General features: G+C 42.5%; 1 protein-coding gene across 1 annotated transcript; it reads right to left on the bottom strand.

The window, feature by feature from the left end:
* On the bottom strand, positions 1-24,457 carry LOC119777384. The gene is made up of 18 exons (XM_038276239.1): positions 24,368-24,457; positions 23,153-23,344; positions 21,467-22,900; positions 21,207-21,362; positions 21,016-21,138; positions 18,895-19,101; positions 18,478-18,642; positions 18,254-18,403; positions 9,947-10,087; positions 9,142-9,330; positions 8,883-9,066; positions 7,928-8,040; positions 7,612-7,752; positions 7,406-7,539; positions 6,925-7,162; positions 6,312-6,601; positions 4,284-6,224; positions 1-750 (listed from the first exon to the last, which is right to left on the bottom strand). The coding sequence occupies exons 1-18, from the start codon at positions 24,455-24,457 to the stop codon at positions 504-506; spliced, it is 6,135 nt and encodes a 2,044-aa protein (XP_038132167.1). The 3' UTR covers positions 1-503.
* Positions 24,458-24,956: the final 499 nt, after the last annotated feature.

Genomic DNA, 24,956 nt, shown 5'->3' on the forward strand with positions numbered 1-24,956 from the left:
TTACTGCTTTATTCGACTGGAGAAAATTCACAATGAAACGTTTAACCGTCCAACAAGCTACTGGAAATAAACCTGTTGCTTATCTGGTGCTCTTCTCCTTACATGGTGACAGATTTGTTTGTTTGGAGTGAAAAACAGAAAAGCTTGATTCTCACTGCAGAACAAAGTCAGATAACAAAAACTGAACATCAAATAAAACAGACTTGTTTAAACCAAGAGGAAAACAATGTTTTATTAAAATCAGATCCATTTTACAGGAGATTCCTTTCACACATTTCTTCCTTATCATCTTCAAACAGTTAATCTGCTTTAAATCTTCTGTCAATGTCGGAGATCAGAGCACATTCATTTCCAACTGTAGCAGAGGAATTTCCATTTCCACAACATTTATTTCATCTCATATTTAACATTATCAGATTTACTCAGAATAATCAGAAGAAGTTTATACATTTAAGAGGTCAAACAAACTAAAATCCTGTGGACCTGCAGATCCGACAGTTCAATCAAAGTAAAATGAGAAAGAGCAGCAGCAGCAGGACACACAGAGTCCCAAACCAGGTGTTCCAGTCCTCCGTGATGATGTCAAACGCCTCCAGAAGCAGCCATTTATCACCAGCACTGCTGCTGCTTCCCACCAACGGCTTGGAGTCCTGGAGGCAGCGCCTCTGGTTCTGAGAGACGCCGTCATGCGTAAACCTGCAGCCACCATGATGGCAGGAGGTCAGACAGCCCAACGAGCAGCTGCTGCCCCTGATCACAGCAGGAAAGGGAAGGAGGGGGGGTTAAATGTTAATGTGCTCAAAGCAATCTCACTCTGTGAAAAAGCAAACTAGTGATTATTAAGGTGGTGAAAATTAAAACAACAAAATTAGCCAAAATAACTGAGGTTTAGTTTTTAATCTGAGTCAGACTCCTGCTGACATCAGAGCTCCGCGTTAAACAGCTCACAGACTGAATGACGTCATCAACTAGAGGGACTGAATGACGTCATCAACTAGAGGGACGGAATGACGCCATCAACTAGAGGGACTGAATGACGTCATCAACTAGAGGGACTGAATGACGCCATCAACTAGAGGGACTGAATGACGCCATCAACTAGAGGCGCTGATCTCCATCCGGTCTGAGTCGTCCACATGATTGATTCTGAGTTTAATGTGACTCAGTCGGTTTACACTACTGATCACTATTTATTCACTGGATTGCTGAATGCCTGAAAAAAGTGAAGCCACCGTCCGCCATGTTGGTACTCCCCACTCCCACAGAGACATGCAGTGAAACCAGCAGTTTTCTGGCTGTAGGAAGTCGTTCCACTGGTAATTTCCCAGTCAGTGGATGAACTAAGCAATAAATCCATCTATAGCCGATGGATCCTATAGTTTAGTCTGCAGACTAACATTAGTCTGGCTATCTCAGACTGACTGGAAGACATTGACTGAGTTAGACACTGACATTGGGTCTAACGTTAGAAAATAGAAAGTAGAGAAAATAGAAAGTAATTCACTGTGAAATGTTAATGTATTCATTCTTTATTAAGTGGATGATGCTGCCGTTTTTGTACTGATTGTTGTATTTCTCATTTGAAAAAGTAATGTGCTGAAATAGCACATGACATGGACTAAAAGCAAATCAAACATTTGACTCCTATATATATATATACATCTGCTCTAGTCCATCTATGTCTTGTTCCAGTGACTTATTTGTCATCAAGTTGCCGTGGTTCCCTAGCAACTGACACAGACCTAGTTAACCCGGGCGACGTCTGAGCCGGTATGGCTCTTGTATTTGCGCTTTCACTCATGCCTGAGGTAGGCCACTAAGCACTAAGGACCTTGCCTTAGTGCTTAGTGGCCTACCTCATGGAACAGTTTTTAAAAGGCTTAAGCCCTGAAAATGAGAACATCATTGTTGTTCGATGCTGTAGCGCACAGATTGTTTACAGTGTGACCGGTCTAACTAGGGAGTACCAACATGGCGGGCGGTGGCTTCACTTTAACCCCGTACTGCCAACGATCAATCAGTGATCCAGTGAATAAATAAAGATCAGTGGTTTACATCCTATGTCCATTTAAAGCTGCTTCCTGTTCTTCCTCTGCAGCAGCATAACTTCACACTGATGCCTTAGAAAACTCCTTCATTATAGATTTAAGAAAGTTTAGGCACTGAAAGTAAACATGACGTGACAATAATTACCAATAATATATGTAATATATACTGTGAAAGATCAACCAGAATGCTGCTATTATATCTTCTCTGCTTCAACTAACCATTGAATGCATCACTGTCACATGACCAAAGCACATGAAATAAGAACACTGTGTAGATAGAAATAAATGTTTTAATATGAGCCCAGTTCCAGTTATTAGACTCATATGTTAAAAATGACAAACATTAGCTGATATTAGTAGTAATGCTGATATATCTGCATCCTTAGTAAGATTTATTTTGTTTTCAACCCAGTAAACCAAAAAAATCTGTAAAATAAATGAAACTAAAGTATCTTTATTGTTTCTGGGTGATTTTTATAAGCTGAGCAGGGAGTCTGGGAGGTTTTATCAGTAATCCATCAGTCCTCTTATTTTTCATAGTCACATTAAATATCTGCTGTGAGAGCAGCTGGAACTGCAACCAATAAGGTTCAAATGTGTCTGAAAACATGTCAGCAGGTCGTCATGACAACCAGACGCCCGTCTTTCCTGCCCTTCCTTCAACTCTAATGCAGACGTTCCCAAACTGGCCTACAATGTGTTGCCAGAGTCGACTTTTGACCCAAACTATTACTTTATGCAAACATTTCCACAGAATCTATTAACAAACACTTTATTAACAACGGTAGCTGGGTTTGTCTATTTCTAACTGATGCTTATATATCTTTGGACACCTTAATATAAATATTTATTGTTTATTTATTTTCTGTAGTGAGTTATAAGACTCTAACTGACTGATCAGACCCTGACTTTGGGAATCAATGCTTTACTGCTGATTCAATTAGAGAGAGGATTCGCTCCTCCTGGATGAGCAGCTAGAGACAGTAGCCTCACAATGAGCATGCATGCAGTGACAGAGGAGAGAAAAACACTCCCTTTAAACTGGAAGTAACCTCGATGTCTGACGAACTGCATCTTTTAGATGCTTCCCTGCTTTGAGAAACATATTTAGTTCAGTGGGGTCCAGAAAAAGTCTGTTAATCAGCCAACAATAGAGAAACATATAAAACACAAGGAAACCTTCCTGAAGGAAGCGTCTCTGGACAGCCTGGATCTACTCTGACTAAAATGAACCTAAAAAACCAAACACTGCAGGTTCTAATATTAAATTAAGGACTAATTATACGTGTATATGTGTATACATATTTATGTATATACGTATATATGTGTAGGTAGGTATGTATTTATATGGATATATATAGCAACATAATTATAAATATTGTAAATAAAAGAAATACAAGAACTAAAGGGGTAGGAGCACATAAGTTTTACTTCTTCCTACTCCTTTTCGCACATGTAATAGAGGTATTAATTAATTTAGGAAAGAATGGTACCTTGTTTGTTGTTTTTCTCTCCAATGTTTTTAAACATTGTTTTATTGTTTTCTTGTTTTTCTCTTGCATGTTCAAAATAAAGAATAAAAAAAAAACAAAAAAAAAACATCCACTGTTAAAGGTACAGTGGAGGATGTTCTTTTTCTGGGTGGATAATCTAAATCAGTGGTCCTCCTAACTGTCAATCATTCTTTTGATGTGTTTACGTAAGGCCGTCCTACATGCTCGTCCTCATTTTCAAATACCGCTGGTGAGTCCGACATTGCGGAAAAATTACAAATCTTCTTTTGGAAAATTAGCTTGTATGAGCGATGCAAACATTTTTAAACAGAATGTGCACAAGAGAAATGGGCTTGTGTACACTCTCGCACGTGTTTAATGGGCGTTCCCTATCTGAGGGGGAACAGGGTTGTGCATGTGCATTTCTTTTTAAAAGTTGAGAGGGCGGGTCTTTTAAAAACTTCCTGAAATCCTCCACTATACCTTTAAGTTTGGCAAAGGATGTGTAATGGTGTGTGTGGCATCATGAGGTCATGTTAGATAAATCTGGTGGATTCTCCAGAGAACAGAAAACAGTCCTTCTGTAGCATAATGATCTATAACCGACTAAAGCATTGGTCTGGTATCATCCATCCCACCATCTTTTTGTTACTACTAATGTAATGGTTGTCTGTTTCTAAGCCGTTGTTAATAATCTGATGAGCTCTGAGCGTTACCATGGAGATGGTTGTATGCTACCCACCGGGTGAGCCTGGGCTCTGGGTTCCCCAGCACCTCCACCTCTAACGTCACTGGAGAGCCCTCCATGACCACGGCTTGAGATCGGGGCCTGGTGAAGCAGGGAAGGCCAGGTTCAGAGGCTTTTCCCTGAGGAAGAGGAGCGGGAGGAAGAGGAGGCCCCTGGACCTGGGGGGTCAGCCTGATCTCCTCGCGGATGGCCACGGGCAGACAGATATCAGGATCTTGTGCTGGTGTTAGTTCATGAGGTGGAGGATATGGAGATTTATCATGCAGATTAGCTGGATGGGGTGAAGCGAGGGTCAGAGGCTCTGGGTGAGAAGGAGCCTGGTGGGCGGAGCTGGGACTCATGCTGTGAGCATGCACGTCATGCTGGGTGTAGCTGAAGGATAGGGACTTCTGGAAGGGGTCGACGGTCTGGAGACCCTGTTTGCTGGAGCAGGTAGTGATGTTCTGGAGGGATTTAGGCTGAGGTGGACTCTGGATGAGGTCCTCAGGGCTGTACTGGTTTTTAGTTGTGTCTCTCTGCTGCCTGCCTGAAGGGGGCGACTGTTTGAGCTGACTGACCGTGGTTGTTGTGCAAAGACTGCTGTCTCTAAGCATTGAAGGTTTGTTTTGATCTGCTTCATTCCTGATAAAACGATGCGAAGGGTTTGGATCTTGGGGGATTGTTGAACTGTGGGGGATTGTTGAACTGTGGGGGATTGTTGAACTCTGGGGGATTGTTGAATTCTGGGGGACTGTTGAACTCTGGGGGATTGCTGAACTCTGGGGAATTGTTGAACTCTGGGGAATTGTTGAACTCTGGGGAATTGTTGAACTCTGGGGAATTGTTGAACTCTGGGGGATTGTTGAACTCTGGGGGATTGTTGAACTCTGGGGGACTGTTGAACTCTGGGGGACTGTTGAACTCTGGGGGACTGTTGAACTCTGGGGGACTGTTGAATTCTGGGGAATTGTTGAATTCTGGGGAATTGTTGAATTCTGGGGGACTGTTGAACTCTGGGGGATTGCTGAACTCTGGGGGATTGTTGAACTCTGGGGGATTGTTGAACTCTGGGGGATTGTTGAACTCTGGGGGATTGTTGAACTCTGGGGAATTGTTGAACTCTGGGGAATTGTTGAACTCTGGGGGACTGTTGAACTCTGGGGGATTGTTGAACTCTGGGGAATTGTTGAACTCTGGGGCATTGTTGAACTCTGGGGCATTGTTGAACTCTGGGGGACTGTTGAACTCTGGGGCATTGTTGAACTCTGAGGGATTGTTGAACTCTGGGGAATTGTTGAACTCTGGGGGATTGTTGGGGGTTTTATAAAGTCACTGTTCTTTGGCTGAGCCGTATGTTTGTGGAAGACCGGGTCTGTAATGCTGGACGTCTGAGAGGACGCCTTCGGGAATGGATTACAGAGAGAGGTGATGGTGCAACGACTGTCTGAAAAAGAGGATTTGATGGAAACTTTCTGCTGGAAAACTAAACTGGTTCTGGTCTTAGTAAGATTGTCTCCTGGAGGCGTGTTTTCTCTCGGATTTTTGCTTGACTTCACATCCTGAAGGATCTGACTTGTCGAGTCATGATGGCATTCTGGAAAATTCCTGGTTTCAGGAAGGACGCAGTTGGTTTTAGTGTAACTAGAGCTGAATTCTTGATCCCCAGTGTCTCTTTTAGGAATGCTGTTACTGTGGAGCCCAACATCAGAACCACTAGAGGACTGTGGATGAAGGGTCTGACTCAGACCCTGTTTAGGGGTTGTGGATGAACTCCTCATCTTTGGAGCATTTCTATCTTTAGAGCCGTATACGCTGTTGTTTCCATGGACGGGGCCGTCCAGTTGGACAGTGCTGGACTCCTTGGATTTCAGGACGGTGCACAAACTGCTGGTAAAGAGCGTTGCAGCAGGAACTGTTGATGGACTTGGGATGAAGGATCTGGACTCTGATCTGAACCTGTGGGACAACAGAATCAAACTCTGTCCTCTGAAAGCATTGTAAGGGTAAACGCCAAAGAGTAGACGGAGTGCGGCTCAAACAAACCTGCTGCTGCTTTGCCGACTGACTGAAGGAGCGGGACAGCTTTCCGTCTGCTGAGGGACAGAACCAGTTCCTGTTGGCTCTGACTGGGCCTGGCACTGGTGGCTGACCTGACTGACGTGGACACTGTGTGAACTAAAGCAGAATCCCTCCTCCACGTCTGACTGGAACATGTTGGACTCTGGGGTCTCTGCCAGTGGAGGCAGGGAGATGTCGTCAGGGGAAGCACAGTCATATTCATCGTTGGAAAAGCAATCCTCAGGCTGATGAAGCTCCACATTCAATGATTCGTCCTGTGAAAGGAAGAAAACATTTAGCTGATGGTTTTATTAATATTTAAAATGAAAATAACATTTTCCCAAATTTCAGGCTGCTTAGAAAAATGTCCCTCTTAAGAAGTTCTGAGATCTCAGTAGAGTGGTTCTCGTTTAGAGAGAACATCATTAATTGTCATGGGGTTCAACCTTTAAGCCCATGACTCACCTTCTAACTGAACAGAATATCAGTTTGTAATTTTTCCTATTAGATTTTTCGAGTTTACCAGGGAGAACGGGTTTTTTGTGATATATAGCAGAGAATCATCAGCGTAGAGTGTGATATAACTGCTGAATCTGACCTGTAGGGAAAATGTTTTGGATCCACAGAAACTAGAATCTATCTGCTGTTCTGTTCCTTCCGGCTCCTGCTGAAAATCTTCCTGATTATCAGAGAATGGTGGACTAAGAAAAGACTGAGAAGGCCTAGCTTTAGGCACGGTAGCGGCGCTCTGGGACTGGTTCTGGGTGGCTTGGATCTGTTGTTTGTCATCCACAGGTGAGCAGATGGTGAGGGTGTGGGAGGCGGTTAATTTCCCTCTGTAGTTGAAGACAATAATGTAAAACCACAGTTTATTACTATTGTAGATAACCACACTGGATCTTTTTTTATTTTGAGTTTTTAAACAAAATGCTTCCACAATTTCCTTACATCCTCCCATTTTTGTCTATAGACTAGTTATTTTAATACAAACAATCCAATTCAGCTGAGTTAATGTTATTGCTGAAAAAAGAACAACACTGAGGCAGAGAAATATTTATTTTTCATGAGTTCCCACTAACCTGCTCGCTGTGGGCCCGTTTACCTCCTGACCTTGACTCTTCTGTAATGGAGGATTCTCATTGGCCGAAGCAGCTTCGTTTCTATCGTTTTTTGTGATTAGTTCGGGGGTGTGGCCCGTTTCTTTAAGTTCACACTGGGGAAAAAAAAACTTTCTGTCAATAACATCACATATATTTCACCTTATATTTAACTTACTCATCTCTACCATGTCAGCTGCCTCCTGCACGCTGCGGTTATCCTTCTGTTTCATCTTCCTTTCTTCTCCCAGCTCCTCTTCCGTCTGTCTCCTCTCTGCTTTCTCCTTTACCTCCTTTTCTTCATCCGGCTGCTGTTTAAGACTCTCCACCTGAAAACATCAGAAGAACAGCCACATGTTCAGCCTGGACTCTGACCAGATATGCTCAGACGAATTAATCCATCATGAGAGAGAAAGCAAAATGAAACTCTATTAATTGTCTTCCACACTGCCATGTCTCCTGTGCATGTATCTGGATCTCTGCCTTCAAAAAGAGTTTGTTCACCTTCAGCTTGGCTTCCAGCTCCATCAGCCCATCACTCAGCTCTCTGATGGACTCCACCATCTCTGAGTGTTTACTGACTGTCTTCTCGATGTAACGCTGCCCCTCCTCCACCCCTGAAACACCAAAATATTTCATTCATAACATTTTACATTGCTTCAATAAACATTTTCTAATACATAAGTAGAAATGTGCGGTAATCTGATTGGTCTGGTTTCAACGCCTCAACTGATCAAACAGGCTGTTCTTCTCCTTTAACTATAAACCAAATTCTAGGAAATTTTTAATTTCAAGATAAAAGCTCATGATACATATATTTAGATAACTGATACTTTAAAAGCTCCGATAAGATGATAATAAAACAGCTGTCTTTCAGAATTTATCAGATATTTTTCAAAATAAAGGCTCTCGCTATCTGATTGTTAGAATGCGGGTGTTTATGCATTTCACTTGCTATTGATCATGGGACTCTTTTTTCAGAATAAAGGCTTGTGATATGTGGCAATTGAATTTCCTGTTAGATGATCAGGAAAGCTCAGGTAACCTTTCAGAATAAATTATTGCCTTTTATAATACATATTCAGCTAATGAGCAGATCCCTGTCCTTTCACAATAAAAGCTCCAGTTAACTCATGTTTGCTCTTTTGTTTGAATAAAGGCTTTGTTTTTAATGGCAAACAATTATGGTAAGCTGATGTTTAAATGAATTCCTTTCATCATAAAAGCTTTAGAGGTATAATAATCTTTCCTTTCAGAATAAAAATTTGTAGTAGTTAATGATCAGATATGTATCCTTTTAGAATAAGTAATATTGCAATAATTAAAGGACAGGTGTTATTTTAAAAAAAATAAAATCTCAAATTAAAACATGAACAGCTTTCTTTCCGGACTGAATTCATGAATGGTGTGTTGTGTTTTTCAGAATAAAAGCCCCTGACCGAGTTTTATTTCCACCCACCATGTAGCCTAACAGCCAGCTCTGTAATCTGACTGATCCTTTCCTCCTGCTGAGGAACCGTCGGCCAAACAAACTTCTCAAACTGCCGATAGAGAACAGAAACGGCTTCTGTGCTTCGACACTCCAAAGAAAACTTCCCCACCCGAGTAATGGTGGCGCTGGCCTCCTCACACCAGAACTGGTACTGTGGACACAGAGCAACAAGCTGAAGTAGACCAACCGATCATCAATGATCCTGGCTGATTTTCAGCAGTGGTACCTCCTCCATCGCCTGCTGCAGTCTGAACGTCATGTCCAGAGTCTTCTGGTGTTCACAGATGTTTCTCTCCAGCTGTCCCGTCTGTCTCTGTAGCTCGTTGACTGCGTCCTCCACCTGCCGGGCCGCGCTGGTGTTCTTAGCCTCAGAACCCAGCCGGGCCGTCACACCCTGAATCCGCTTGCTAAGGCTCTGTAGGGTCAGACGGACAACATGTAACCACAACAATGCACCACTTAAACCCAACAAACACCAGAACCCAAATAGAAAACACTAAATGAATTAAGTCGGAACACAAAGAGATTCTATATTAAATCCAAGCCTCAAATCAAAACTGTTCAGGCTATGTTTGACCTTTAGGTCCAAACCATAACTATAAAAAGGTTTCAAAAGAGTTTTATGCTTTTTAGATGATGCAGATGTTAGGTTCAAAAATGTAGGTTCATAAAAGAGAAACTGAGTTCACACAGAAGTGGGATTTTTTAACTGCTTCTGCAGAAGGAGAGAGCTACATTCAGCTACATCTACTCTCTGACTGACTTCCTCTGCACAGCCCTTGCACAAACATCAGCAATTTTCTACCACCGTTGCAAATTTTCAGAGCAGGGAAGAAGAAAAATGTGGTTCCTTTAGTCATAAAAACTGGAAAACATTCATGTTAAACAATCGCTGAGTTCTGAATGTTCACTCTTTTCCACTGAGGCTCTCATGGGACCAGCCAGGTCTGGGAGGTTAATTCATTCAGGGGTAATTATCAAGCGAAAGTCCTGGTTTTGGACTCAGGATTGGTTGTTCTGCTCTGACGTACCTGCAGCTTCTCCTGGTACGCCCCCATCTGCTGCAGCTGGTTGCACACGGCCTTCAGGTTCCTGGTTCTGTCGTTCCTCTTCAGGTAGTTGAACTTAGTGTTGCTGAAACGTTTCTTCAGCTCCTTAAAAGATTCACGCAGCTGAAAGTTCAAAGAACAGATTATTATACAGACGGCCATGTTTAATGTTTCCAGCTGCTGATGAGACTCTTCAAGTGAAAAGTCCAACCTAATTTAAACTGGAGTTTCTCTTCTTATTTAGTTTTTTTTTCAATTTGAACCCAGAAAATGTTTAGTCTCATGGTAATGGAGTCCAGCCTTCATGTTTGTGTTTGCACGTTTTTTAAATAGAGATCTGAGAAAGACAAAGGTTATCTTCTATGCTGTGGACAATTTATTTTATCTATTAAGTTATGATTTCAACCATTATCGCCTTTGTCTAGAACATGAAGTGTATACCTAAATAATTTTCTATCGAATTTTATATATTTTTTTTTTTCAGTGTCATTCCACTGTCACAAGTGTAGAGCAATGAAATGAACTCTCTGCATTTAACCCCTCCCCTTGAGGAGCAGTGGGCTGCCATTGTGCGGAGCCCGGGGAGCATTGTGGGGTTAAGGGTCTTTGCTCAGGGACCCGGAGTGGCAGTCTGTGGCAGTGGGACTTTAACTCAGAACCTCTGTGTTAGGTTTCTGTTTTCTGTCATGTTTTTCTTTTGAGTATCCAGTTTTGCTTTTCTCCTTGTTTCCTAGTTTTTATGGTTTAATTCTTAGTTTATTGTGTTCTTTGGGTTTTTGCTCCTTGTTTTATAGTGTTAGTAGTTTTATTTTTATTTTTGCTGTTTTCTCTGGTTAATTCTTAGTTACTGTTTCAGTCTCGGTTCTGATATGTTTTCTTTTCAGTGTTTAGTTTTACTTTTCTCCTTGTTTTAGAGTCTTAGTGGTTTTATTATTATTTTGTTGTGTTTTCTAGTTTTTTTCAGTCATCCATGTTTTTTCATTTGTTGCCCTCTGCTGCCCTCTTGTGTTCTCCTTTCTCCCTAGCTCCTGTTTTTGTTTCTGCTCTGTTCTCACCTGTTCCCAATCTTCTCATTAGGCATCTCTATGTCTCAGTCTCCTTTAAAAGCCCTCTCTCTTCAGTTCCTCTTTGCTGGGTCCTCATCTGTCTTCCTCCAACTCGTCTCTCTAAGTCTTCCTGGTTAAAGTAATTCCCCTGATGACTCCATGTTTTTTTTGGGGTAACGTTTGACTTGATTTATTGCTTTCTTTTTTTTTAGATCTTTGGATTTTTTTTGACTTCTTGTTTTTTTTGGTTCTTGGTTGCCTGTTAGTTTGGACTTTGTTTTTTCAGTTATTCATCATTAAATCAACTTACAATTCACCTCTGCCTTCCTGCCTCTGCTTTGGGTCAATCTTCCACAAACAAATCGTTACATTCCGGAAGCACAATGCCCAGAGCCACATTTTGTTTTTTGTTTTTTTATTTGAGAAGTCTGTATTTATTTTTCTCAAATGTAAGAAGGTGGAAAAAAATATTATTGAAATCCTTTTGAACAGTGCCTTATCTAAAGGCCAAATCAACTTTCATTTACATCTAACTAGTTAATTTTTAAGGTTAAATTTAGCCCATATACATGAAATAAATGGAATATGATTTTCAAAGAATGGAGTACCTTTGCTTTGGGATAAACAGGGACGTGACATTTAAGTCAACTTGGAAACAGGAGAATGTTGCAAGGTTTGATCTTCACAGAACCAACTTAGAGAGGACGTGCAAAGTTTGGTAGAACGAGCAGAAACGCTGAGCTGCAATGTGACATATTTCTATTGGACTATTATTTGTTGAACCTGTAGTGAAACTGTATTAAATATGGAGGAACGGGGTTAAGGAGTTGAAAAGCAGAAGAGCTTTTTCATTTGCAGCCTAAATCCATCCTGATCTGCCTGAAGTCAAGGTTTCAGTGACGGGAACAATCTGAGCAGGAAGGCAGCAGCTGCTCTGAGCACAGAGGAGTAAAGTTACAGCAAACAACAGTTTGACCAAAGGACCTCCTGCTCTATAAATAGATGATAAACACTGTTGTTGGTCCTGCAGCGTTTTCTAACAGGGTTACTGTTGAGGCCATAAAATGACCCTTTAGTTTTATTCCAGGTTTGGGGTCAGTTCTCAGGTTTAGTCCTTTAACTTTAGATATGAAGTGAAGCTGAAGCCCTCAGTCTAAATCCACTTTAACCAATGTTCCTGTACCACTGGAAGACTCCCCCCACAGCATCATTCTGCCATCGCCATACATCATATCCACTCCAGCTTAGATTTCTCCTTTTTTTTAGCAGGACTTAGGCAGAAAGACTATTTGACCAAATCAGCCATATAAATGTATATTAGCCAGTTCTTCTGTCTCTTTAGGAGGAGCAAAGACCCTGAGAGCAGGAAGATCAGCTAGCAGTGATGAGCTCTAGATGTTGAGTGATGAATCGTACTGCTCTGTGATAACGCGGATCAAGCGTGTCCAAGCAGTAAAGGGCAAAAGAGGCTTTGTTCAAGTATAGAATGTCTCCATAGTCCAGGATCAGGAGGAAGGTGGACTGCACACGTCTTCTCCTCATATCTGGGATCAAGCTTGATTTATTTCTGCAGTAAAAGCTGATCAAAGCTTCAGCTTCTATTGGAGATGTTCTATAATAGTTGAGAAGGACAGTTAATCATCAATCCTCTCAGAGATTCAGAGGCAGCAGCCTTTTCCAGCGTTTGCACTGACTAATGTTTGAAGACCATTATGCAGATCAATATGGCAGGTTGCCAGTCTATCGCAGGGCAACACAGAGACACCAAAGGATTGCCTTCCATATGAAACCCAGTCCGGTTTCAGAGCAGGTCACAGTAAAGCTGTGCTGTCGTTAACTAATTATGTAATTAACACCCTGGATAGCAAACTGCATGGTGCACCCCCCCCCCTGTTTGTGAATCTCTCTAAAGCATTTGATTCTGTCGACCATCAGCTATGCTAAACAAACTGAGGCGCTTGGGTGTGGGGGATTCAGAGACACTCAGACAGAACTCAGGGAGTGAAGTCTACTTTCTAAACATCAGCAAAGGAGTCCCGCAAGGATGTATCCTTCCCCTTTGTCCTCTTCAAACTTTTGATAAATAACGTCTTTAGTTATCTGATAAATATTATTCAGCCAAGCACTGACTGCATTTCTCACTTCTTCAGCTGAAGCTGCTCCTAAATGCTAACAAGTAAATGATATTTAGCAGCACTCGCTCTCATATTGATCCACATAATGGCCTTAGAGCATCAGTCGGTGCAAACATTGAAAACGGCTGCTGCCTCACGGTGCACCCCACCTTCCACCTGTTAGGATAATTATTATTGATGAGGTGTGAGTTTATTACACCTTAATATTAGCGGCCTGTTTCATGTCAGAGCGGATGTTTTCGCCAGTAGTTTATCTAATTAGGCCAGTTCCTCAGTCTGGCTATATACAGGCATAATGTTCATTCTGCACGTGGCAGAGATTTGGGATCGGAATGAGAGAGGCGTCCTTCAGCTAAGAACAAGTGTAATATTTTGATAAGGCTGGAGGCATTTATGGCTCCTCATCTCCTAACATGTTTGATGTGATGATGTTGCAGACTGGATTTGTGTAAAATGCCTCTTTAACTGTTAATCAGGGTCACTTCCCAAGAAGTGATGATTGGTAACCAGCTGCCTTCTGTAAATCTAAGCAACTTCTCTGATCCGAGTAAGATTACGAGTTCTATCAAAATCTGTTGTCTCCTGGTTATTTAATCCATGTACATTGTGAAGTGTTATTTAAAGAGTTTGTCCAGAGTTTTCTCTTTTCAGGAAAATGAACCGGAGAGAGAAAGCTTTAAGGTCACAGAGCTTTAGTTTAACACCCGCAGACGTCTGGAGACCCACTGTGACTCTGATGGATTCAGAGGGAGAAGATGGATGGAAGGAAACTGTATGTGAAGCTGTTACAGAAGAGTGAGTTACAGCACGCTGCCATTACTGTGCCCAAATCCTGATGTTACCAAACCGTCCCCCCCACCATGACGACATCTTTAGATCCTGTCCATAGAAACCAGTTCAGTCACGGATATCATTCTGTAAATAACTCAGAGCTCTGAACGTCTGAAGCAGCTGACAGCAGATAGAAAGAATCTGCATTTATGAACACATTAATATCAAATATGAATCAATGATTCTGGGTCTGGTAGTTTAGTCCAAGATTATTTAAACCAAACACCAGGAAGCAGCAGTAGTTCAGCTGCAGAGTTATTGATGAGATGCCATCGTCTTCATGGAGAACAGAATCAGACAAACTTGCTTCTGATCCATTTTTTTCAGGTGAGTCACGTTTCATTTTCATGGTTTAGGAGAATCAGGACGACTCTGGTTCATTTCTGCTCCTCTGTGATGTTTGATGGGATTATTTTTGGAGCGGAGGAACATTTCTGTCTCAGCTGGGAGGAGCAGCGGAGTCCGATGTCTGATCTGTCAGTTGGAGACAGCTGAGAGAGACGGAGACGGCCGTCAGCTGAACAGATTAAAACCAGAGACCCAGGGGGGTGGGGGGTGGTGTTAGGCTGGGGGAACCCCAGAGGAAGGAGCTCAGTTGGTTCAAAGGTTGCATGGAGAAGAACCAGGACAATTTAGCAAGAACTCACTTCACCTGAGAGCAAAACAACTAATATTTGATGCTTCAAAGAAGGATCAAAGAAGTGTGGATATGATTACATATATAGGGAGGAGACGGCAGCAGGAATGAAAAAAATACAGTCCATACTGAGGGAAGAATGACTTTGCATGTTGGCTAATCGGGAGAGGACATAAAGCGCCAGATAGGCAGAATGTCTGCAGGAAGACTGAGGGAAGGAGGCTTATTAACCTACACTGAGCTGAAGAGACAAAGAGAGGAGAAAGTCCAACAGATGAAACACAAAGGAATGAACTGAAACCATAAATACCTAGAGAACAGAAACTAAAGGGAAATGATGAAAACTGAAACACAAAAAAACCCCATGATGATTGGATGCCTTTACATTTGAACATGTTGTCACTTTAACACCAAATAATTCAGTTTATTCCATTCAGATATTTTATAAGTTCATAAAGACAATAGAAGAAAAAGAAAAGACCTCTGGGTGCATTTACTGCTGCACATCCAGCCTAAATAATGTCAGCTTTTGATCTAGATTGTGAGATATTTGCCTCAAAACCCTTTTTAAGACACATCCATCCATTTTCTGTCATGCTTTATCCCTGCTGGGGTCGCAAGAGGTGCTGGTGTCTATCTCCAGCTGTCTATGGGTGAGAGGCGAGATTCACCCTGGACAGGTCGCCAGTCCATCGCAGGGCAACACAGAGACAAAAAATCATTCTTACACACACCTAAGGAGAATCTAGAGAAGCCGATTAACCTAACAGTCATGTTTTAGGACTATGGGAGGAAGCAGGAGTACCCAGAGAGAACCCACGCATGCTCAGGGAGAACATGCAAACTCCATGCAGAGGGCCGGGAATCGAACCCAGAACCTTCTTGCTGCAGGGCAGCAGTGCCACCCACTGTTGCACTGAGCAGCCTTTAAGATACACTAAACTGTATCATCAAAGCGTCTGTGAACATCGACTTCTGAGCCCATTATAAGGCCGTACTTTGACTAGGCCGTTCTGACACATGAATATGGTTTGTTCTCCAGGAGTTCTTTTCAAACCTTTTCAAACAATTACAGACAGTGTTTTTTATAAGTACTGCTGAGACATTTCTACAGAACCAGAACAGGTTTTTGGTTTTACTTTTCACAAAACAAAATGTGTTTCCAGAGTATTGAAATGAAAATGTCCAAATTAAGTTGGACAAGAAAACAAAGTTTACTATCTAAGAAGTTATTAATGGGTAACAGAGAGAAAAAGGGGAATAAAGCTCTTTTTTATTTATCAAATAACGTCACTTGGATCATTTACTGATTATTCTAAACTGTTTTGACAGACTTCTTAAAATCCAAACTATAAAATGTTTAACGGTTCAAAAAGAACAGAAACACTTTTAACCAATCAGAACAAACCACTGAACTTTTCTAAACTCTCATTATAGACTCATGAGGAAATGTTTATACTGGTCAGGATCACAGACCAGTTAGTCAACCAAACACACATGAACACGTGTCTGTGTGATAACCAACATGTTGCACCAGTTGCATGATGGGAAATGCCTATCAGCTGACACCGTCTGTATTCTGGGAGCCTCTTTCTGTCTCTCCTGTTACTGAACAGACCCAGTAAGACCAGTAGACTGAGGGTCCAGTCTGGCTGATCCATTTACTGCCGTGACTGGTGAACGTATAAAAACCTTAAGATAGATACATCCTTCAGTGCAGTGGAATAATCTCACTCACTCCAACCTTCGAGTTAACTTTTACGCTGTGGATAAAATAAATAAAACCCAGAGGCCGAACTTCAACCATTTCAGACATGAAGCTGAAATTCATCCCTTTTATTTACGTCAACCTGAAGCACCTAAACGATCAACAATAATAAAAACTAAATCTTAAAGCTTAGCATCTCACCTGTCGATGGAAACACAGAGAAAACAAAAAACTGACCCAAAATATTTAAAATTGAAAACTGAGGTAGAAAAAAAAAATTTTTACACTTTCAGACTAAAGTTTTCATTGATGGGTATAGAAGTAAGTAAAAAACAAAACAGTATTTCAAATCATTTTAAATATTAACCCAAGAGAAGTCAGATTATGGAGGCTGACAGCAGCGCCCTCTGCTGGTCTCTTTGCTCAACGACAACTTTATTAAAAAGAAACCAGTGATGGAGTCCATCCCATCGTCCATCCTTAGATCCAAACATGTACATCTAAGGAATTGAAGATTATAAAGTAACCTAAGAATGACTTTATTTTAAATAGAAATAAAATAACATTTTAGATAAATTATTATAAAGTCTGAAAGGTTTAAAGTGTTTTTCTGTAGAAAGGCAGCAGGATCTCTACAGGCCTGGAATCAACAGCAGGAATAGAAAATGGATCATTTAACCTCTCAGTGTGAATTCAGAGCAAAGTATCTGATTTCTAACCTGACTCCGCCAGATGGATTTGCTCCACATATCCATCTGGAAACCTTCCGTTGAAGTAATTTTGGGAAGGGGCGAAAATACTGATTAGCTGATTGGCCTATGTTGGTGATAGACGGGCCAAATAAACCAATCAGATCAACGAAGCATATGACGTACTAACAGAGCGACGACGAAGAGGAGCCAATTGATAGATCAAACTCTTGCTGAAACCAGTCGGGAGAAGAGCAAAAACATCTTTTCCTCTGAGAAAAGCCTCCAGAGCAGTGTTTTGCTCTTCTTTCAGTGAAGAAATACTCTGTAATTCCGATAAAACTTGCTCGATAGCCACGCTAACGCTAGTTTCATCGGCTGAAGCCGCCATGTTCTTTAGACTGAACTGTTGCGCTTCTCGTTGCGTCACACCTCAACCCGCCTCAAAGCCAACGCTGATTGGACGTTCGTTTGGTGAACGGCTCCAAATTTTCTTTAACGGAGAGTCTCCAGACTGATTAGCGAGTGAAACCTTGAAAGCTCGCGAGATCAGGATGGTCTCACCAGGCTAATTTCTGCTTCATGATTCTGTTTTTAAAGGAAAAGTCTGGTTAGCAAGGAGTAATAATGGATCATCATCTATACCTAAAACTAATATGTTCCCCATGATTTAAACAATTTAGCTTTAATCAGTAAAAAAAACGGAAATAATAATTTTCATCATGATCACAGAGTCTGGGAGCGGCCATTTTTGCCCACATACAGTAGCCCCTCCCTCCTGCCATCTTCCAGCAGTGACGTCACGGTGCGGTAAGCCTAGCGCCATTCTCCCCGCTTTACAAGCTAAATCAATGGGAACTACTAGACACATCTGCAATCAACAACAATTATTGAAGATTTCCAGAGGACTTCACCATTGAAATTCACCAGAATTGTGACAAACACCAGATACAGCACTGGGACTTGATCAACAGCCGATACCGCACCGTGACGTCACTAACCAGTAGGTGGCAGTAGTGTTCTTTGACAAACATGGATGCCTCCAGTAAAGCACATTCACATGAAAATTGCTGTTAATTAAAAACACTGATCATTTATTGAACAGGATGGAATCATTTCAGATTTAAAGAACTTTCAGAAGTTTAAATTCTGAATATGAGCGGACTTCTCCTTCAACCAGGGTACTCTGACGCTCAGCTCTGGATGGGGGTGGCTTCTGACCCGCTCTGGGCTGCAGTCTTACCTGGCTGATGTCGTCTAGCAGGAGGTGAGTCAGCTGCTCCCTGCGGACCTCCTCCTCACATCGAGCTGCTTCATTCAGCCAAGACTCACAGTCAGACTCCAGAGACCTCAGACGGTTCCCCAGTTCCTCCACCTGGAAACCTGCCCAGTGCTGAAACCACAGAACCCATCAGTGAGGCAGGAGTTTACAAACAGAAACCAAACTGTATGCTGGTTCATTCATACACTGTGAGAAACCGCAGCACAGATGTCCGTCTTCACGGTCGCCATGGTTTCACAGAGGTTCTGGATCTGCTGCTGGGCCTCTTGGAGCCGACCCTGCTCTGCCCGTCTGGGTTCATGTAAACCAGTGGAACCAGTGGATGGTTCTGACTGGAGGAGCAGCTCCAGCTGGACACAGAGATCTAACATTAAAACTGATCCCCACAGAGCAGAGTACTCCAAGGCTGGAAGCTCCGCCCACTTTCATTTCGTATGTTTCATTAACTAAGACGCTGAATTATAACAACCATTTTTCATGTTATTAATTTTCCAATCTTTGCTTGCAGTATTTTTAATAAAATCACCAAACCAGATTAGATTTAGATTAGATTTTAGGATCTTGCAGGAATCCAGATCATCTCCCCCTCCTTCTACTCTCACCTGTTTAGTTGTCAGATGGAAGCTGCTGCTCAGGTTCAGGATCAACTCGCTCTGCTTGATCTTTTCTTTCACCGTTTGCTGGATCCTCAGCAGCTCTGATAAGTCCTCCTCCCTCACTGCTCCTCCCCTCAGCTCCTCCATGGGGGGCCGGACCCCTCTCAGGCTCTCCCAGCTCCTCACTGTGACCTCCACATCAGCATCCAGCTGCTGTGGAAGAAGAGCAACAGCAGCTATAAGAAAACACCTCAAAGATTCAGTCAGTTTATCCCTTTAGTGGGAAAAAAAAGTATTCAACTATTTCCTCCACTTAAATAAATGGAGATCGATGGATTTCACTCAGTGCTTTATTTTTTATCTTTGCAAGAGAGAAAAGTTCATCATATTGCCCTTATTGCACGGTTATCAGCCCTGTTCTGCCTGAGCAGCGATTGTTCAGACCAACAATAATGGAAATTGTCAGAATGAAAATATCACAGGCTAAATGAAAACTATTATAGTGAGTAAATAGCATAAATTAATATCTAAAATAAGAGAAACTAAATTTTCCGACCCCAAACCAGAGACTTTTATTTGTCCCTGAAGACCTATAGGTCCATCTACCTCCAGGTGTTTTTGCAAAATTGCCTCAGCTTCCAAATGCCACAAAACATTTTCAGAAAATAAATAGTTTTTATGTATATTAAAGAAATATTAAGCTGACGAACAGTTTCTTAATTATTAAACTGATACATAATTTTTTTAGGTCTGTGACTCAATATCGGACCATGCAAAACCTGCTAATAAAATTATGTTTTGTTTTTATTGAGTGTTTTTATTTGTGTTTTTTGTTGTTGCCGTTCATATAAACATACTGCCGTTTGATTGGTTTTTGGGAAACGTCTATTTTGAATTTATAGCCCCCCCTGGAGAAAACTCTATGGAAGCAGATCGTTACCATATTTCAAATGAAAAATTATTTCCAGAAATGCTTTTTCATTTTAAGAATGTGGCTGCATTGTTTGACTCATAAATTAAATTAGTGATCAATCATCCTGTTTGTATTTTCTTCTTTAAGGCTGCTCATTTTATGCCGTAATCAAAGAGAAAACACAGCAGACATTGATTTTTCGTTTTCATGGTCTGCCTGCAAAGTACTGTCCACAACTGGAAAATGAAAAAGTATTCTGAGCGGCAGGCGCAGCAGAGTGACGTCAGCAGCCGCTCTTCCTCAGGTACTTGCTGACTGGGCTACCCATCTTGTTCGGTAGGGGGAGCTGTGCACGTCGCCATTGCATTACATTGTAAGCGTGCCGGCAGGAAACTGGTTGAATTGCCGGGTCTGACTATCAATTGCAATTTGCAATTTATCTTTATTGACATTGTCACAAGAACAACGAAATTTTAAAAAAGTGCCATCGATCAGTGCATATGCTTAAAAAACAAAAACAAAAATCGGGACAACCTGACCGACCACAATGACCAAAACAGTGGCAGCGCTACTGAGGGAGGCCGCTGCTGCTTTAGAGCAGGTGCCTGCTTCTAATGGACCTGTAAAAACGCCGACTGCTCCTGAGTTTCTCACCGGCACGCTTACAATGCAATGCAATGCAGACGTGCACAGCGCCCCCTACCAAACAAGATGGGTAGCCCGGTCAGCAACGACCTGAGGAAGAGCAGCTGCTGACGTCATTCTGCGGCGCCCGCCGCTCAGAATGCTTTTTTCGTTTTCGAGTTGTGGACAGTACTTTGCAGGCAGACCATGAAAACGAAAAAGCAATGTCTGCTGTGTTTTCTCTTTGATTATGGCATAAAATGTACAGCCTTAAAGAAGAAAATACAAACAGGATGATTGATTACTAATTTAATTTATGAGTCAAACAATGCAGCCACATTCTTAAAATGAAAAAGCATTTCTGGAAAATGCTTTTTCATTTAAAATATGGTAACGATTTGCTTCCATAAATCTCCACCAGCCGCTACTGGATCCTACTTCTATCGGATTTAACATCACAAACCAATGTGGCCCAGATCAGATTGGAAAAAGCCCGGGTAACTTGGCCTGTTCACACAGTCAGTGTGAAAGCAGCCAAAGTCTCATGGGTCCAAACATCCATCAGAACCTCGTCCAGCAGCAGTTCTTACCCTGAAATGTGGTTCTGCTTGTCTGAAGCGCTCCAGCAGCCTGGAGGTCTGCAGCTCTGAACCCAGATCCACCTGGGTGATGGAGTCCAGGAGTTCTGAGACACAGTTCAGGTCCTGCAGGGTCTGAAAAGAACAGGCGGTTCTAGTAGAAGCACCACTGAGAAGGTTCTGATTGACTCAGAACTTGGTACCTTCATCAGTCTCTCCTGGTTCCCTCTGCTAAACTTCTCTCCCTCCTGATTCTGCTGGGTCTCCATCTGGGTCTGGTTCTGTTGCTCCTTTATTTGCAGTGTGAATCCATCAAGTTGGGGATGTTCTGATGGCGGGTCGGACCCAGACCCAGAGACCTGGAAGGAGCAGAACTTCAGCTCATCTAACCTGGAGTCATTTTCATTTTATTGAGAAACAAACTGAACCAGTTCTGACAGACCGACGTGAACCGCGAACCCACCTCTGATCTGGATCCTGACTCCTGGTTCTCCTCTAATTTAGATCTGAGGTCTGGATCAGAACCACATCTTTGAAGCTCAACTGAACCCAAACCAAACAGAGGTTCTGTGGGCTGCACTGCTGTGGATTCCTGGTTCTGCTTCCTGGTCTTCTCGGGTCCAGATCGACGACTCAGATTCTCCGTCTCCTGTGGTCCAGATCTCAGAACATCTGATTTGGGCCGGTTCTGTAGGTCTAACCTAATCTTTGATGAGGATCTGGGTCGCCCTAACGTCTCTGATCTGGTTTCAGTCACGATATCTGAACAACACCTGAGCTTCAAGTTCCTGATCCAGTCTGACCCAGAGCCCAGCTTTAGGTTCCGGTTCTCCTCTGATTGGGATCCTGGCTGCCGGTTCTGGTTCTCCTCTGATCGGGATCCGAGCTGCTGGTTCTGGTTCTCCTCTGACCCGGATCCCGGCTGCTGGTTCCGGTTCTTCTCTGACCCGGATCCCGGCTGCCTGTTCTGGTTCTCCTCTGACCCGGATCCCGGCTGCTGGTTCCGGTTCTTCTCTGACCCGGATCCCGGCTGCCTGTTCTGGTTCTCCTCTGACCCGGATCCCAGCAGCTGTTTCACATTCTGACCCGATCCAAATCCAGGCCAGAGACCTTTTCCCTCTTTGGATCCAGATGTTAGAAGTTCTGATTTGGGTCGGTTCTTTGGTTCAGGTTCTGACCAGGATCCTCTTTTCAGGTCTCTACTCTCAGCTGAGCTGGACTCGGACAGAAAGGTTCTGGTCTCCTCTGATCCCGGTCTTGGTTTTTGTACAGGTCCAGATCTCTGGGATTTCTCATCAGTCTCTAATCTGGTTTGGTTGGTTCCACCTGATCCAGATCCTGGGTTTACATCAGATCCAGATGCGTTCAGATCCTGGAATCTGGGTTGGGTTTTCAGAAGGGAACCTAACGCTGGGTCCCTGTTCTCCACTAGCTGTTGGTTCTGGTTTATCTCTGATCCAGATCTTGGTCCAGTTCTGGGTTCTGGTCTGTATTTTCTGTCTGGTGTCTTCCGGTCTGAACCGGATCCAGTTTGCAGGTCTGTGTTTTCAGCTGTGCTGGACTCAGACTGCAGGGTTCTGGTCTCTGATCCAGACATAGACTGGGTCCATCTCTGAGTCACCAGTTCAGCCACTGAACTGGTTCCAGTGGTCTGTCCTGATCTAAAACTGGGCAGCAGGATGCCGGTCTTTGCTGATCCGGGTCCAGATTCTAGATCTCTGACATCATTTAATCTAGACTGAAAGTGACTCAAATCTGGGTCTGGTTCTTGTAATCTGGATCCAGGTTCTGGGTTTAGATCTTTAAGGACCTCTGGCTGGTTTAGAGGTTCTGGTTCTGACCAGGGTCTAGAATGCAGCTCTGAAGTGGATCCAGACTTCAGTCGGTTCTGGTTCTGTTGTGCAGAGAGCAGCTGATGTTAGTCAGTTTATTATTACTATTATTATTCTAGTTTTTATTCAGGCAGATTATAATCTGGATGTTCGGCCAAAGATCAGATCAAACAAAGACAGAAATCAAACTCCTCATTTCTGAACGTTTCTGCTTTTCTATGTTTTTCTGGTTTAAACAGGAACTCTGAACAGAACTCCACCAGTTCTCCAGTTTATAACCATGAAAACCAAACAGCGGAGATGTTCTGATGTCAGACCTGACTGGGAGACTTGGGCCTCGTTCCTGAGCTGGTTCTGTTGGACTCTTCCTTCCTCCTCAGAGACGCCTCCGCCTGCTGCAGCTGCAGCCTGAAGGCCTGGTCGGCTCTCCTCCTGCGGTCCTGCAGCGCCTCCACCAGCTCCTCCAGCTGCAGCACCGCGCCTCGGCTTTGCTGGGAGCACCTGGAGCTCTGAGGAGAGAATCAGCATCATCTCAAACAGCAAACTGGGGAATCAGCTGATTGATTCTGTTTCTAGTTGGCTGATCAATCACACCATCGGCTACAGATTATAAAAACTGAGTTTTTTGTAAACTTTATATTTCCATTACCATTAAACCCAGACAAACAGTGAGGAAAATAAGTATTTGAACATCCTGCTATTATGCAAGTTCTGACACTTGTCATCGTAGGTGCATGCCTACTGTGAGAGACCTAATCTAAAAAAAAAAATATCCAAAAATCATAATATATTATTTTTTAACTATTCCTTTGAATGATAAAGCTGCAAATAAGTATTTGAACACCTGAGAAAATCAGAGTTAATATTTGGTCCAGTAGCCTTTGTTTGCAATTCCAGAGGTCAAACGTTTCCTGTAGTTTTTCACCAGGTTGGCATACACAGCAGGAGGGATTTTGGCCCATTCCTCCACACAGATCTTCTCCAGATCAGGCAGGTTTCAGGGCTTTCGCTGATAAACAGAGTTTGAGCTCCATCCATAGATTCTCTATTGGGTTTAGAGACTGGGGAGACTGGCTCGACCACTCCAGAACCTTAATATGCTTCTTCCAGAGCCGCTCCTTGGTTATCCTGGCTGTGAGCTTCGGGTCATGTTGGACCCAGCCTCCACCCATCTTCGATTCTCTGACTGAGGGAAAGAGGTTGTTCCTCAAAATCTGGCAATACATGGCTCCTTTCATCCTCTCCTGGGATGGGACTCATCATTCTTCTTCCTTCAAAGACGGTTAGTTGAATTAGGAACATAAAGTTCTATTTTGGTCTCATCTGACCACATGACTTTCTCCCATGACTCTTCTGAAGCCTCCAAACGGTCGTCGGCAAACTGAAGATGGACTCAGACATGTGCTGATTTAAGCAGGGGGATCTTCTGTGATGTGCATTATTTCAAATCATGAGGTTTTAGTGTATTACCAACAGTAACCATGGAAACGGTGGTCCCAGCTCCTCCCGTGTAGTAGGGGCTGATTTCTCACCTTTCTTAGGATCACTGAGACGCCACCAGGTGAGATCTTGCATGGAGCTCCAGTCCGAGGTAGACTGACAGTCAAGTTTAGCTTCTTCATTTTTCTATTTCTATTTTTTCACCAAGCTGTTTGGCGATTTCCCCGGAGCCCTTTCCAGCCTCTAGTGTCTTTTGACAGCTCTTTGGTCTTGGCCATGTTAGTAGTTAGATTCTCACTGATTGTATGGGGTGGACAGGTGTCTTTATGCTGCTAACGACCTCAAACAGGTGCACCTACACTGCAAAAAATGAAATCTACGTATTTTTTTTCTAAAATAAGTGCCTTTTTTCCCTAATTTAGGATGAAAGTTAGAAACATTGCCAATGGAACAAAACAATTTACATTTAAAATAAGAAAAAATAATTGCATTGTCTTATTTCAAGTTCATATTATCTAATTATCTTATTTTAAGAGTAAAGATACTAATTTCATTGGCAAATCATCGTATTTACCTGCTCAGATTAAAGGTAAATACACTTAATTTAAGACATATTCACTTATTTCTAGATGGTTTTTTGCAGTGTAAGTTAGGATAATAAATGAAGTGGAGGAGGACATT

This window comes from Cyprinodon tularosa, unplaced genomic scaffold (assembly GCF_016077235.1).
Source record: "Cyprinodon tularosa strain WSP-4 unplaced genomic scaffold, ASM1607723v1 ctg123, whole genome shotgun sequence".
Taxonomy (NCBI): domain Eukaryota; kingdom Metazoa; phylum Chordata; class Actinopteri; order Cyprinodontiformes; family Cyprinodontidae; genus Cyprinodon; species Cyprinodon tularosa.